The 13,320-nt window shown below is 51.6% G+C and overlaps 2 protein-coding genes and 1 pseudogene across 5 annotated transcripts in view; 2 read left to right on the forward strand and 1 right to left on the reverse strand.

Annotated features, from left to right (window-relative positions):
* Positions 1–4,294, forward strand: part of zgc:172136 (uncharacterized protein LOC566376 homolog) — an 89,836-nt gene extending 85,542 nt beyond the window's left edge. For both annotated transcript variants that reach the window (XM_038815727.1, XM_038815730.1), the window contains exons 13-14: positions 1,336–1,415; positions 2,143–4,294. In XM_038815727.1, the coding sequence (XP_038671655.1) occupies positions 1,336–1,415; positions 2,143–2,424 (362 nt within the window). In that variant the 3' untranslated portion in view covers positions 2,425–4,294. The remainder of the gene's footprint in view (positions 1–1,335; positions 1,416–2,142) is intronic.
* A 1,585-nt stretch (positions 4,295–5,879) lies between these two features.
* LOC119964971 lies at positions 5,880–9,875 on the reverse strand (annotated as a pseudogene).
* A 1,221-nt stretch (positions 9,876–11,096) lies between these two features.
* LOC119975857 (cation channel sperm-associated protein subunit epsilon-like) overlaps positions 11,097–13,320 on the forward strand; it is a 223,616-nt gene continuing 221,392 nt past the window's right edge. For all 3 annotated transcript variants that reach the window (XR_005462814.1, XM_038815749.1, XM_038815740.1), the window contains exon 1: positions 11,097–11,217. Coding sequence is in view for 2 of the 3 variants with exons in the window: in XM_038815749.1 (XP_038671677.1) it covers positions 11,141–11,217 (77 nt within the window). In the remaining variant the exon portion in view is untranslated. The remainder of the gene's footprint in view (positions 11,218–13,320) is intronic.

The following is a 13,320-nucleotide window of genomic DNA, read 5'->3' on the forward strand; positions in this document are numbered from 1 at the left end:
TATTTTCAAATCTATTAAAGGCCATGCCTTTCCCTTTTCTGCAATCCATGAGGCCCTACAAACCTCCTGGACCTCTGTGTTCCTCCAATCCTGTCGTCTTAAGATTCTCTGTTTTTAGTCACTGTACCATTGGTGACTGTGCATTCAATCAAAGTTCTGAAATTCCTTCCCCAAACCTCTCTGCATCTCTGTCTCTCTTTCCATCTTCAAGGCTCTCCTTAATATGTACCTCTTCAACCAGGATTTTGGTTATTTGCACTAATGTATAATTCTGTTTGATTACACTCCGATGAAGCACTTTGCGGTGGCTTATATGTTGAAGGTGCTGCATCAAGGTGTTGTTGTCGTTGGTACATATTGGCCTGTAAAAACTTTTAATTAATCTCTTCTGTACATCATGGAACAGAAGTCCATAGTTAAAGGGCGAGATTCTGCGCAAATGCGCAGAATCGTAAAGGTTGCCGTGGGACAGGCCGTGACTCATGGCAGCCTTCACGCCCACTTCCGGGACTGATTCTCCCCCCCGGGCGTCACGGCGGCGCGGCCTTGATGATGGTCGTCAAGGCCGCACGCCAAGCATCACGCCGGCTGATTCGGCCGGTGACATCAGCCGCGCATGCGCAGTTGGCGTCTTTCCCCTCAGCCGCCCCGCAAGACATGGCAGCTTGATCTTGCGGGGCGGCGGAGGGAAAAGAGTGCGTCCGTTACGGACGCACGGCCCGCGATCGGTGGGCACCGATCACGGGCCTATGCCACCCTTGGCATGGCCGTGGTCTTGCCGTGCCAATCAGGCCCACAGACGCCCCAAACGGGCATCTGGCGCCCGTTTCACGACGGCAGCGAGCAGGTGTGTTTGCTGCCGTGTTGAAACGGGCGTGAAGGCCCGGGCATGAAGGCCCGGCCCATCGGCCTCGGAGAATCGCCGCTCGCCGTAAAAAACGGCGAGCGGCGATTCGTGGCGTGGGTTGGGCGTGGTTGGGGGGGGGGGGGGGGGAGAATAGCGGGAGGGCGTGAAAAATGTCGGGAGGCACTCCCGCTATTCTCCCACCCGGCGTGGGGGGTGGAGAATCTCGCCCAAAGCCACTGATTTGTGGATTCGCAGAATATGATCCAAAAAATACTGCTATCCCATCTTACAGCATAAATAGACTTATTTAGTCAACATGGACCAAAGGATTTAATTATAGACAAATATAACTCTGGAAAGTGAAATCTTCAAAATCTCACCTGCTTGCAGTAATGATTTAATTTGCTAGTAAAGTAACCTAAAGAAAGCCCATATTAAAAATAGCATCATAAATTAAATCATATATTTCTATGCTTTTTTTACTTTAGATATTACCAATGATACCGCTGTGAGTTTGAGTGATCCCTCAGTAAAGCTTCGGGGACAAAGTGTACAATCGCTTTCTCAGGTATGAAATCTTGCCGTTGCCATCTTGTGAAGAAACATGAACCCAGTTCTTTGTGTTCACATGTTAAACCAATAATTGCCTAAGTGCTATTGCCCAAGTGCTACCTTAAAAGGTGCTGTGTCATCAACTATTTGACTAGCAGAAGGTACAGAAATATAAAAATGTACCCATCTTTGCAATGTAGATCAGTTCGACCAATAACTCCCCCGTCACTTAATTTTACTTAATGAACCGACCACTGTACTATGTTTTAATTGGCCCTTAAGTCATTTGTAATATCAATCTAAAAGCAGCTTAGGTAATGAAATGAGTGTTATGAATACACACAGATACTAGAAAGGGAAGTTAAAAGCTTAGAATCCATAGAATCCCCACGATGCAGAAGGAGGCCATTTGGCCGATCGGGCCTGCACCGGCCCTCCGAAAGAGCACCCTACTTAGGCCGACTCCACTGACCTATCCCCCAAATCCCACCTAACTTGCACATCTTTGGACTGTGGGAGGAAACCGGAGCATCTGGAGGAAACCAATGCAGACACTCGGAGAACATGTAAACTCCACACTGACAGTCACCCTAGGCCAGAATTGAACCCGGGTCCCTGGAGCTGTGAGGCTACAGTACTAACCACTGTGCCACCTTGCCGCCCTTCTAGGGAAAGTATAATTTTACAAACATCTTTCAGAACTTCGAAAAGCTGAATGAACAAATGTGTCATAATTTTTACAGGCTACACGATCTAAGCCGCGAAACTCAACTGATCGCCATAGTCAGAGTTTGGATGATGTGCGTCTGTACCAGCAGCAACCACCTTTAGGCTACACTTTATCTTCAGACAATTCCCAGAGCTACACTTTTGGCTGCATCCATGAGGACAAAGATGGCCAATTTTGCTACACTTATTCCACTGCAGATTGCAAGACTAAGTCCACATTTTATGGCAAACGTTCAATGAACTGTCTATCCCTGGACCTTCTTGGAGAAGAACAACAGGTGGAATTTGTGGTATAATTAATGGCTGTATCATCATAGTTAATTTGCTAACTAGACAAGACCTGGACATCTATTTTTGAGGGTTAAATTATGATTTAAGAAATTGCATTATGAAACATAATGTGAAGATGTCCTGTAACAGGAGTCCACAGTATGTAAGATCCAAAAACATGAGCCTATCAGTAATTTCTGCAGACAACTTATTGGATTATTGTATACCTCACCAATATTTGGAGCTCAAACTGAAGATTAATTGTTAGAAGCTAACAGCAGCTGTCTAAGTAACTTTGGGACTTACTGTGTTAATTTTGCAATGGTTTCATTTTATACATAGAAAACAAATGGAAAATGCTTAAGCATTCCTATTTCAGTACCAAGATTCTGTCCACGCTGGTCTTCCCTGCAAAACAATTCCATATTTGTCCAAGTGAGAAAAGTACAGATAGTTCATCTTACCTGTGAGGCATTCAATATGAGTTGTGTAGCAATGAACACTGAACATGAGAATTAGGAGGAGTAGGTTACTCGGTCCCTTGGGCCTGCTCTGCCATTCGATAAGATCATGGCTGATTTGATTGTGGCCTCAACTTCACTTTCCTGTCACCCCCTCTCAACCCTTGACTCTGTTGTTGGTCATAAATCTACCTGAAGTGAATTACTAGAGTTAATTGCTTTCGTTGTTGAATTCACCCAGTGTTCCTTCGGTTCTCCCGCAACAGAATTGATGGGAGAGGCACCTGTATTTAAGGAGTCGTGCTTCAGCTAACCTGGAAGTTCGTTTTTAACATCCACAACAGCAAGGAACAGCAATATGATGATCTATCTGGAGCACACACTTCAGAGTTACTTTTTGGGCACCACTTTTATTAGAGGAAGGTGTTTAAACTGAACAAAATTCAAGCAAATACTAATGAATGATTATTTTGATCATTTAAAGAAAGTGGCAACAAAGTGACCAATACTCCAATAAACCAATTAACAATGTGCTCCCAATCATTACTCTGCCATTACTGGAAGATGCTAAATAACTGTATGATGCTTCCTATAACTAAGAAAGAAAAATTGGAGATCAGCCCAGTCACCATTGTACACTGTAGAGTAGAATTAAGAGAGGCTGAGAAACCAGATTTAATTTGTCCTCTTCAAAACTGGTTTCAGGCCAGGTTGTGCTACGTTGCCAAGATCACCATTTTGAATACGAATGGTCAGAGTAGACACCAGCTTCACATTCGTACCCATCCTTGGTCTAATCAATTTTGTATTGGCACTGTGACAGAAATGACCGGTAGCTTGCATTAAATTGGACCAGGTGGTATGTGGGATGTGCTGGAAGTATTCACTTAAAAACAGAATTATTAATTGCTCCTCTGTAATACTGTCTGTGTCAATGGAGACCAAAAATGCACTGAACGTGATAACAAAGGAATAACATTGCGCTGCTTCTGAAATGTATCTTTGACATGTGCCTTATACTGTTTTGGGAGTAAGAGAATGTGCAACTCTTTCTCAGTATTTATCCACTGAGAAATAAGAACTGAATGGAAAAATAGCAATACCAGAACAAGACATGAAAAGGTAGTCTACTTGGGTTGCGGGGGGGGAATGAAATTCCATTTCCATGAGATGAAGTAGTAAGTTCAGACAATAGAGATGAAGGGAGGGATGGGGGATTTTCCACATCACCCCCCCCCCCCCCCCCCCCCGGTCTCGTGCCGTGTTTCTCAGCGGCAGGAGGTGACCTGCCATTGGCCAGCGGTAGGATCTTCTGAACCCGCTGCTGTCCATGGGAATTACCCATTCAATCTACCCCCTGCGCCAGGAAACCCCAGACGCTATGACTGAAAGATCCCATGGGCAAGAACGGTCTGAAAATCCCCCCCCCCCCCCCCCCCCCTCCCCGGAATCGATTCCTTTCTCCTCTTCATCCAATTTACAAATATTTCTGGTTGTTTCACTTTTTCATATGATCACCAGGATTAAAATTACAGCAAAAATGGTGCCCTTTGCACCAAGCTCTTCGAAGGGAACATGCGCCAAGTCGATTTCTCTTTTTTCCCCACATCCATTTTTTTTTTTTCTTTTTAGTATTTATCCAGTTGCCATTCCAATGATGGCATAAGCTTTGTCAACAAGTCACTTTCAGTAAAACATTCCATGTTCTACTGACCCTCCAGTGTAAGATATCTGCCGCCTTCTAGTGATCTTGTATTAATTCCCTCTTGTTATCTATTCCCCAGTTTAAAAAATTTCATTATTTACCCTGTCAAAACTTTCCTAATTTTGAAACATCTCTCTTTGGCCTTCCTCATTAATCTTTGGGCTTCCAGTGAAAAAGTTCAATTTTTTGAGCCAACCATATAATGACTTATTTCGAGCAGACTCATTCAGTATCAAAGACAGATTATGTGGTCATTCATTCATGTCCTGTTTATAGGGCATCACTATATGCAAATGTACTACATGTTTTACCTATGTAGCAACAGCAGCTGAAGTGAAAACCTTATCCCATCTGTTGGGCTGTCCTAAAAATGCTGCATTATTATGTAAGTGCGAGGCATCACTTAACCAGATGCTTTACAATTTCAACGTCACTTCCTCAACTTACATTCAATGCATCCGTGACATAAAACTCAAACATATTTGGCTTTTTATGGTCCTTCTCTGTGCTTCCACCTTTAAACCACAGGATATCTTGGAAATCTGTTTCTTTTTCCAAAATGTATGGTTAACATTCTATGCATTGAACTACATATGTCGCCTAGTCACTAACGTCACTAACCAATCAGCATTCCTCCTCTGTTTGTCATTGCCTAAGTTGGTATTATCAACTAGCTTTAGCTTCTAGTGACGGTCCGGCGCAGACCCCTATTCACATATTGAAAACATCCATTTACCCTTATTTCCTACTTCCAGTTTTGGGGCTATCTCTATTAATCACAGAATCTCTACAGTACAGACGGAGGCCATTTGGCCCATCCGGTCTGCACCAACCCTTGGAAAGAGTACCCTACTTAGACCCACGTCCTGACCCTATCCCTGTAACCCAACAACCCCACCTAACCTTTTGGACCCTAAGGGGCAATTTATCATGGCAAATCCACCTAACCTGCACATCGTTTGGTTTGTGGGAGGAAACCGGAGCACCCGGAGGAAACCCACCCAGATACGGGGAAGAAGTGCAAACTCCAGTCACCCGTGGCCAGAATTGAACCCGGATCCCTGGTGCTGTGAGGCAGAAGTGCTGCTCTGTGTGCTGCCCCGCCGCCCCAATGTGAGCACATTTCATTCCCATGTGCCATAGTCTTCCTCACAAGTCTCTTCTGTAGTTCCTTGTCAAGTATCTTTGCAAATTCAATTTTTCTAGCACCTCAAACCATTTTAACTGTTTTTATATCTTTTTTTCAAACTTCAATTAGTCAAGCAAGAGCCAACTCCTGACAAATTCATTCAACTGAACCCTGCTTATTAACTTTTCATGGTCTGCGATTGCCTACTTCATCTATTGCTTTCACTTCCAATATTAATAATGTGGTGGTGGTGTGCTGATCCTTGTCTAGGCTCAGCCATCTGCACTGGTATATAATATGTTCTGCAGGTCCGAGCATTAGTGACATTGTAGCTTCCGTGCTCCAAGAAGACTGCAGAATAATACAGTGAAATAGATTAAGTAAAACTGTGGCTAAAATTTACAAAGTACAGATGAATGTTTACTATTCACAAGTTTATTGTCCTATTTTTATTGATGTGAGAAAGGATAAATCTCCAAAGGAAATTCTTCCCTCCAAATTTTTTATAAGTTAATCTCACACTATAGTGTAGTGTTGCTGTTACAGGTTGTACATACAGTTCCTTACAGTATCCATAATGTAATCAAACTCAGTGTCATCAAATAGGGAACACATGATATTCATAACATTTGAAGGGTTAATTATTTACATTTTCCCATCGATCAGATATTATTTTTGCTAAATCTCTCTGCTCTCTCATGAATTTTGCTTTCTTTGTTCTCTGCTTCCTATTTCTCTCTCACTGTCCCTCTGACAGTATGCTTTGAACTGAGTTGAATGCATAAACTGTTACATACGGTATTATTTATATTGTCTTCAAGCATGTAACATGCATTTGGCATAAGATTAACATTAATTTTTATATACCACTTTTGTTGTGATTTGAAAACAACAAAGGATATGTGTACTTTGCTAAAGATTGTTTTAAAATGCCGAAGAACAATCATTTTATATTATATGAAACTGTGCAGTATTATAACTGAACACTGTGAAAATTAGTTATACAAATGTATCCTGTTTATTTACTTATTAAACAATTAGGTAAAGTTTTTGTCTTTAAAAACGTTTGCTGGAGAGTAAATGATTGTTATATACTATAGCTGTTATTTGTATAGTTGTTGAATATTTAGTTTTAAATGTGAGCTTCATATTTTATGTTCACTATCATCCTTTCTATGAAAGGAGTCCTATCATGCACATAAAATACAAGTTACAAAATTTTTAATTTCCTGTTTTCATATATTAAAAGAAATAACCACAATATACATGTACAGCTTCATCCTCTTTGATTCGTTCTTTTTAGTATTCCTTTTGTATTAATCCGATGATGGTGATTCCTAACATACAGCTTGTGTACTCAACAGTGCTACCAACTATAAATTACCTACCCGTAGACGGCGGTTGGCAGCTGCACCCCACTTTCCCCTGAACTTCTGTATTCATCCGCTTCCTTGATAATCTTTAACTGAGTCAATTCCTTGCATTTATAATCAGTGGAATTATATTCACTAAGGATTGTTTTAAAATGCCGAAGAACAATCATCTTATATTTTATGAAACTTTGCAGTATTATAACTGCAAAGTTATAGAGCCCCAGCATATTTAATTCAAAGTAATTGCCTCATTTGCAAATTCCCCATTTTACATTATCCCTTTATTCCCTCTTCCACACTGGATTCCTCTGACCCTTCCATCACCGCTACCAACCAAACCTTTTGATCCCAAGGTTGAATGTAGCCATCAAAACTTTCGCTCGAAACGCTTTCACCTCTTTGTGACAGTCTGGGAGCCGGTAGAGAAGCTATTGCTGGAGAGGCAGTGTTTAGGTTCCAGAATGCAGTGTCTGAGAGTGATGGAGGTGAATCTAAGCATGGCATTCGAAAGGGAACTGGATCATTAACTGAAAAGGAAATAAAAATCAGGACTATGGGAAAAGGGTGGGACTGGGTGACTTACTCTTGCTCACAGACACAACAGGCCAAATTATCTCCTGTGCAGTAACCATTCTATGATCCTATACTGAATTTGAGTGGATATTTATCAAATTCAGAACATTGTAATAGTAAAGAAATAAGGCACTACCAGCTGGATGCTGTTCATCTACGAAATGTTAAAACAAAGGCCCTATAGAACATACGGTGCAGGAGGCCATTCAGCCCATTGAGTCTGCACCGACCCACTTACGCCCTCACTTCCACCCTATCCCCAATATCCACCCTAACCCAATAACCCCTCCAAACCTTTTTGGTCACTAAGGGCAATTTAGCATAGCCAATCCACCTAACCTGCATGTCTTTGGACTGTGGAAGGAAACCGGAGCACCCAGAGGAAACCCACGCAGACACGGGGAGAACATGCAGACTCCGCACAGACGGTGACCCAGCCGGGAATCGAACCTAGGACCCTGGTACTGTGAAGCCATCGTGCTAGCCACTTGTGCTACTGTGCCGCCCCTGTTGTTTTAACTTAGTTTAAGCGGATGGATGTCAAAGAACTTGGGCGGGATTCTCCGACTCCCCGACGGGTCGGAGAATGGCCGGGGAATTGTGTGAATCCCGCCCCCGCCGGCTGCCGAATTCTCCGCCGCCAGGGACGTAGCGCGGGCGGGAATCGCACCACGCCGGTGGTAGTGCCCCCCCCCCCCCCCCCGGCGATTCTCAGGCCCGTGATGGGCCGAGTGGCCAACCGTTTTCAGCCAGTCCCGCCGGCGTATGTTACACCAGGCATTTGCCGTCGGGACCTGGCTGTGCAGGCGGCCTCCGGTTACTTTGGGGGAGGGGGGGGATCTGGCCCACGGGAGGTGCCCCCACGGTGCCTGAGCCCGCGATCGGGGTCCACCGATCCGCGGGCGGGCCTGTGCTTTGGGCGCACTATTCTTCCGCACCGGCGGCTGTACCGGTCCGCCATTGCTGGCGCGGAGACGAACCCCTCTGTGCATGCGATGGGATGACGCCAGCTGGTGCTCCCGCCCATGCGCCAACTTGCGCCAGGGGGGGGGCGGCGGTTGGGGCTGGGGGGGGCGGCGGTTGGGGCTGGGGAAGGGCGGCGGTTGGGACTGGGTAGGGGCTGGCGGGGCGGCGGTTGGGGCTGGGGGGGGGTGGCGGCGGTTGGGGCTGGGGGGGGTGGCGGCGGTTGGGGCTGGGGGGGGTGGCGGCGGTTGGGGCGGGGGGGGTGGCGGCGGTTGCGGCTGGGGGGGGTGGCGGCGGTTGGGGCGGGGGGGGTGTGGCGTCGGGTGGGGGCGGCGTTGGGGCGGGGGGGGTGGCGGCGGCGGGGGGGGTGGCGGCGGGCGGGGGGGGTGGCGGCGGTTGGGGCTGGGGGGGGGTTGGGGCTGGGGGGGTTGGGGCTGGGGGGAGGTGGCGGGGTTGGGCTGGGGGAGGTGGCGGCGGTTGGGGCGGGGGGTGCGGCGGTTGGGGCGGGGGGGGGTGGCGGGCGGTTGGGGCTGGGGGGTTGGGGCTGGGGGGGTGGCGGCGGTTGGTGCTGGGGCGGTTGGTGCTGGGGGGGTGGGGCTGGGGGGGTTGGGGCTGGGGGGGGGTTGGGCTGGGGGGGGTTGGGGCTGGGTGGGGGTTGGGGCTGGGGGGGTTGGGCTGGGGGGGTGGCGGCGGTTGGGGCGGGGGGGGTGGCGGCGGTTGGGGCGGGGGGGGTGGCGGCGGTTGGGGCTGGGGGGGGTGGCGGCGGTTGGGGCTGGGGGGGTGGCGGAGGTTGGGGCTGGGGGGGTGGCGGCGGTTGGGGCTGGGGGGGTGGGCGGCGGTGGGGCTGGGGGGGTGGCGGCGGTTGGGGCGGGGGGGGTGGCGGGGTTGGGGCTGGGGGGGTGGCGGCGGTTGGGGCTGGGGGGGCGGCGGCGGTTGGGGCTGGGGGGTTGGGGCTGGGGGGGTGGCGGAGGTTGGGGCTGGGGGGTGGCGGCGGTTGGGGGCTGGGGGGGGGTGGCGGCGGTTGGGGTTGGGGGGGGGGGTTGGGGGGGGGGGGTTGGGGGGGGGGGGTTGGGGCTGGGGGGGGTTGGGGCTGGGGGGGTGGCGGCGGTTGGGGCTGGGGGTGGCCGGCAGTTGGGGCTGGGGGGGGCGGCGGCGGTTGGGGCTGGGGGGGGCGGCGGCGGTTGGGGCTGGGGGGGGGCGGCGGCGGGTGGGGCTGGGGGGGGGGCGGCGGCGGTTGGGGCTGGGGGGGGGCGGGCGGCGGTTGGGGCTGGGGGGGGGCGGCGGCGGTTGGGGCTGGGGGGGGCGGCGGCGGTTGGGGCTGGGGGGGCGGCGGCGGTTGGGGCTGGGTTGGGGCTGGGGGGGGTGGTTGTTGTTGGGGCTGGGGGGGTGGTTGTTGTGGGGCGGGGGGGGGTGGTGGCGGGTGGGGCTGGGGGGGTGGTGGCGGGTTGGGACTGGGGGGGTGGTGGCGGTTGGGGCTGGGTTGGGGCTGGGGGGGTGGTTGTTGTTGGGGCTGGGGGGGTGGTGGTTGTTGTTGGGGCTGGGGGGGGTGGTGGTTGTTGGGGCTGGGGGGGTGGTGGCGGTTGGGGCTGGGCTGGGGGGGTGGTGGCGGTTGGGGCTGGGCTGGGCTGGGGGGGTGGTGGCGGTTGGGGCTGGGCTGGGGGGGTGGTGGCGGTTGGGGCTGGGCTGGGCTGGGGGGTGGTGGCGGTTGGGGGTGGGGTGGTTGGGGCTGGGGGGGTGGTGGTTGGGGCTGGGGGGGGTGGTGGTTGGGGCTGGGGGGGGTGGTGGTGGGGCTGGGGTGTGGTGGTGGGGGCTGGGGGGTGGTGGTTGGGGGCTGGGGGGTGGTGGTTGGGGCTGGGGGTGTGGTGGTTGGGGGCTGGGGGGTGGTGGTTGGGGCTGGGGGGGTGGTGGTTGGGGCTGGGGGGGTGGTGGTTGGGGGCTGGGGGGGTGGTGGTTGGGGGCTGGGGGGTGGTGGTTGGGGCTGGGGGTGTGGTGGTTGGGGGCTGGGGGGTGGTGGTTGGGGCTGGGGGGGGTGGTGGTTGGGGGCTGGGGGGTGGTGGTTGGGGGCTGGGGGGGGTGGTGGTTGGGGGCTGGGGGGGGGGGGTGGTTGGGGGCTGGGGGGGGGGGTGGTTGGGGGCTGGGGGGGGGTGGTTGGGGGCTGGGGGGGGGTGGTGGTTGGGGGCTGGGGGGGTGGTGGTTGGGGGCTGGGGGGGGTATTGGTTGGGGGCTGGGGGGGTGGTTGGGGTTGGGTGGTTGGGGCAGGGGGGGGTGGTGGTGGCGGTTGGGGTTGGGGGGGCGGCGGTTGGGGTTGGGGCTGGGGGGGTCGGCGGTTGGGATGGGGTCGGCGGTTGGGGTTGGGGCTGGGGGGGGGGGGGTGGCGGTTGGGGGTCGGGGGGGGGGGCGGCGGTTGGGGGTCGGGGGGGGGGGGGGGGCGGCGGTTGGGGGGGGGGGGGGGGGGGGGGGGCGGCGGTTGGGGTTCGGGCGGGCGGCCTCGCGCTGCCACGCGCTGCCACGAGGCGGCTAACGGCCGGCGGCGCACACATGGTGAACATGTGGCGCGGAGGAGCGGCGGTGGCGGCGTTGCTGCTGATGCTGAGGGAGTCGGGAGGCGTCTGGAGGTAGGCATGCTCTGCCCGTAAAAAAAACCCTGACAGATATATATTATATACAACGTCTTATGGACGGGCTTGTGGAGACAGCCCGGACGTGTTCCAAAGTGGCAGCGTTATTTTCGGTTCGCATAAAATTCCAGCGTCCCCAATGATGGCCGAGAGAAACCAACTGCTGCAACAAGACGCTTCTCTCTTTGCAGGATGCACAGAGCGAGGGGCACATTTCTTTCAACATGATTACCTGACTGCACTCATTCCCCTCACCCTGTTAATAAAGACGCTTCATAGCTGAGCTGGGTTAAATTCGTTTTTACCTTTAAAGTTATTGTTTGCAAGATGTGAAGATGCCCACGTTGGACTGGGGTGGGCACGCGAAGATGTCTTACAACACCAGGTTAAAGTCCAGCAGGTTTGTTTGTGTAACCCGCCGCTTCATTCATCCGGTGAAGGAGCTGCACCCCGAAAGCTAGCGATTCCAAACCAATCTGTTGGACTTTAACCCGGTGTTGTAAGACTTCTTATTGTTTGTAGATATCCTTCCCTGGTTCCTTTTGCGCTTTGACAAGGGTCATCTGGATTTGAAATGTTAGCTCTTTTCTCTCCCTGCAGATGCTGCCAGACCTGCTGAGATTTTCCAGCATTTTCTCTTTGGTTTCAGATTCCAGCATCCGTAGTAATTTGCTTTTATTAATACTTATGAACGGCACAATTCTCTGGAATGATTTCTAAGTGCGGAAGCGAGTGGGAACTGACGTGAACCTCCCGGCGCTCGGCCTGGCGAGGCCGGCAATGCAATTCAACATTAATTGGTCCACTTAACGAGGCTGCAAACGAAGGCTAGCCAGCCGATTCACCGGGCCCGCGCTTGCCAGGAACAAGGTCAAGCAGCACTTGCCACAACCATCCCCACTCAGCTCACAGCAATGGCACCAAGATTTGGAGACACAGATCTTGGGGGTTCCTAGATGCAGTGAGGCCAGGAGGGATGTCCTGTTTCCCCGAGGGCCCCGGAAGGTAAGCCGCAGGTCAGCCTGTGCCGCCTGGGATGAATGGCAGCAGCTGTCAACTCTTGAAGCGTGAACGGAGGACTGGCTTCCAGCGCCGCAAGAAGGTCAACGACCTACATCGGGCAGCACGGGTGAATTGACGCCACCTTCCCCCCCCCCCCCCCCCCCCCCAGCCGCGAGACATTCCCAGCCCTCCACCTGCCTCCCCAACCCATCCATCACCCCCTTCACCCTAACCTTCCCATCATCCCAATCCTCCCTTCAACGCTCCCCAATGTGAACTGCCGAACGATGCCCTCTCTGTGTCTCCGCAGGAGAAGCACTCCCACATGCTCCTTGTTTTTAAATCTCTCCCATGTCCTTGTCGCTACCTATCTCGGTAATCTCCAGCCCCACAATCCTCTGAGATGTCTACAATCCTCTGGCACAGCCTTCAGTTGCCCTTCCTACATCTCTCTGCCTCACATTCCTTCTCTAAAACAAATCTACCCCTTTGACCAAATCTTTGGTCATCTGACCTAAGATCTCTTTGTGTGGCGCAGTGTCCTATTTTGTTTTATTACGCTCTTGCAAATTCCCTTGAATTGTTATATGGTAAAGATGTTAAATAACTATAAATTGTTGTTTACATTGTCTCCATTCCTAGCATACAGGCCTGCTATTGTCACCTGGCATGCGTCTCAGAACTTATTTTAAAACAAACTATGAAAGCTTACCCGATGTGTCACAAGGCCATTTTAACTTGGCATACACAGGCAGGGTTTGATGATAAACTGGTCAACGGGAAATGGTCAAATGGTCAATAATCTAACAGTGGCATCGGGAAAGTAGGATTCCATCACCAATCTTTCACCCTTGGGCGCTCCATTTCTGACTCTTCCTTTCACTTCCTGTGTTTCTCAAGCCCACTAACCTCTATAACAAAGCAAAGAGGAGAAAGGTGAAGGAAAGGCAGATAAGATTGGGGGGAGGATTAAATATATATTAAGAAAGAAATGGTAAAAGACAGTTAAAACGAAAACAAATGGGTCGAGGTGGGGTAGAGCTGATCATCAGAAGTTGTTGAATTCGATGTTCAGGCCGGAAGGCCTAACCGGAAGAT

Source organism: Scyliorhinus canicula, chromosome 1 (genome assembly GCF_902713615.1).
Source record: "Scyliorhinus canicula chromosome 1, sScyCan1.1, whole genome shotgun sequence".
NCBI classification, from domain to species: Eukaryota; Metazoa; Chordata; class Chondrichthyes; order Carcharhiniformes; family Scyliorhinidae; genus Scyliorhinus; species Scyliorhinus canicula.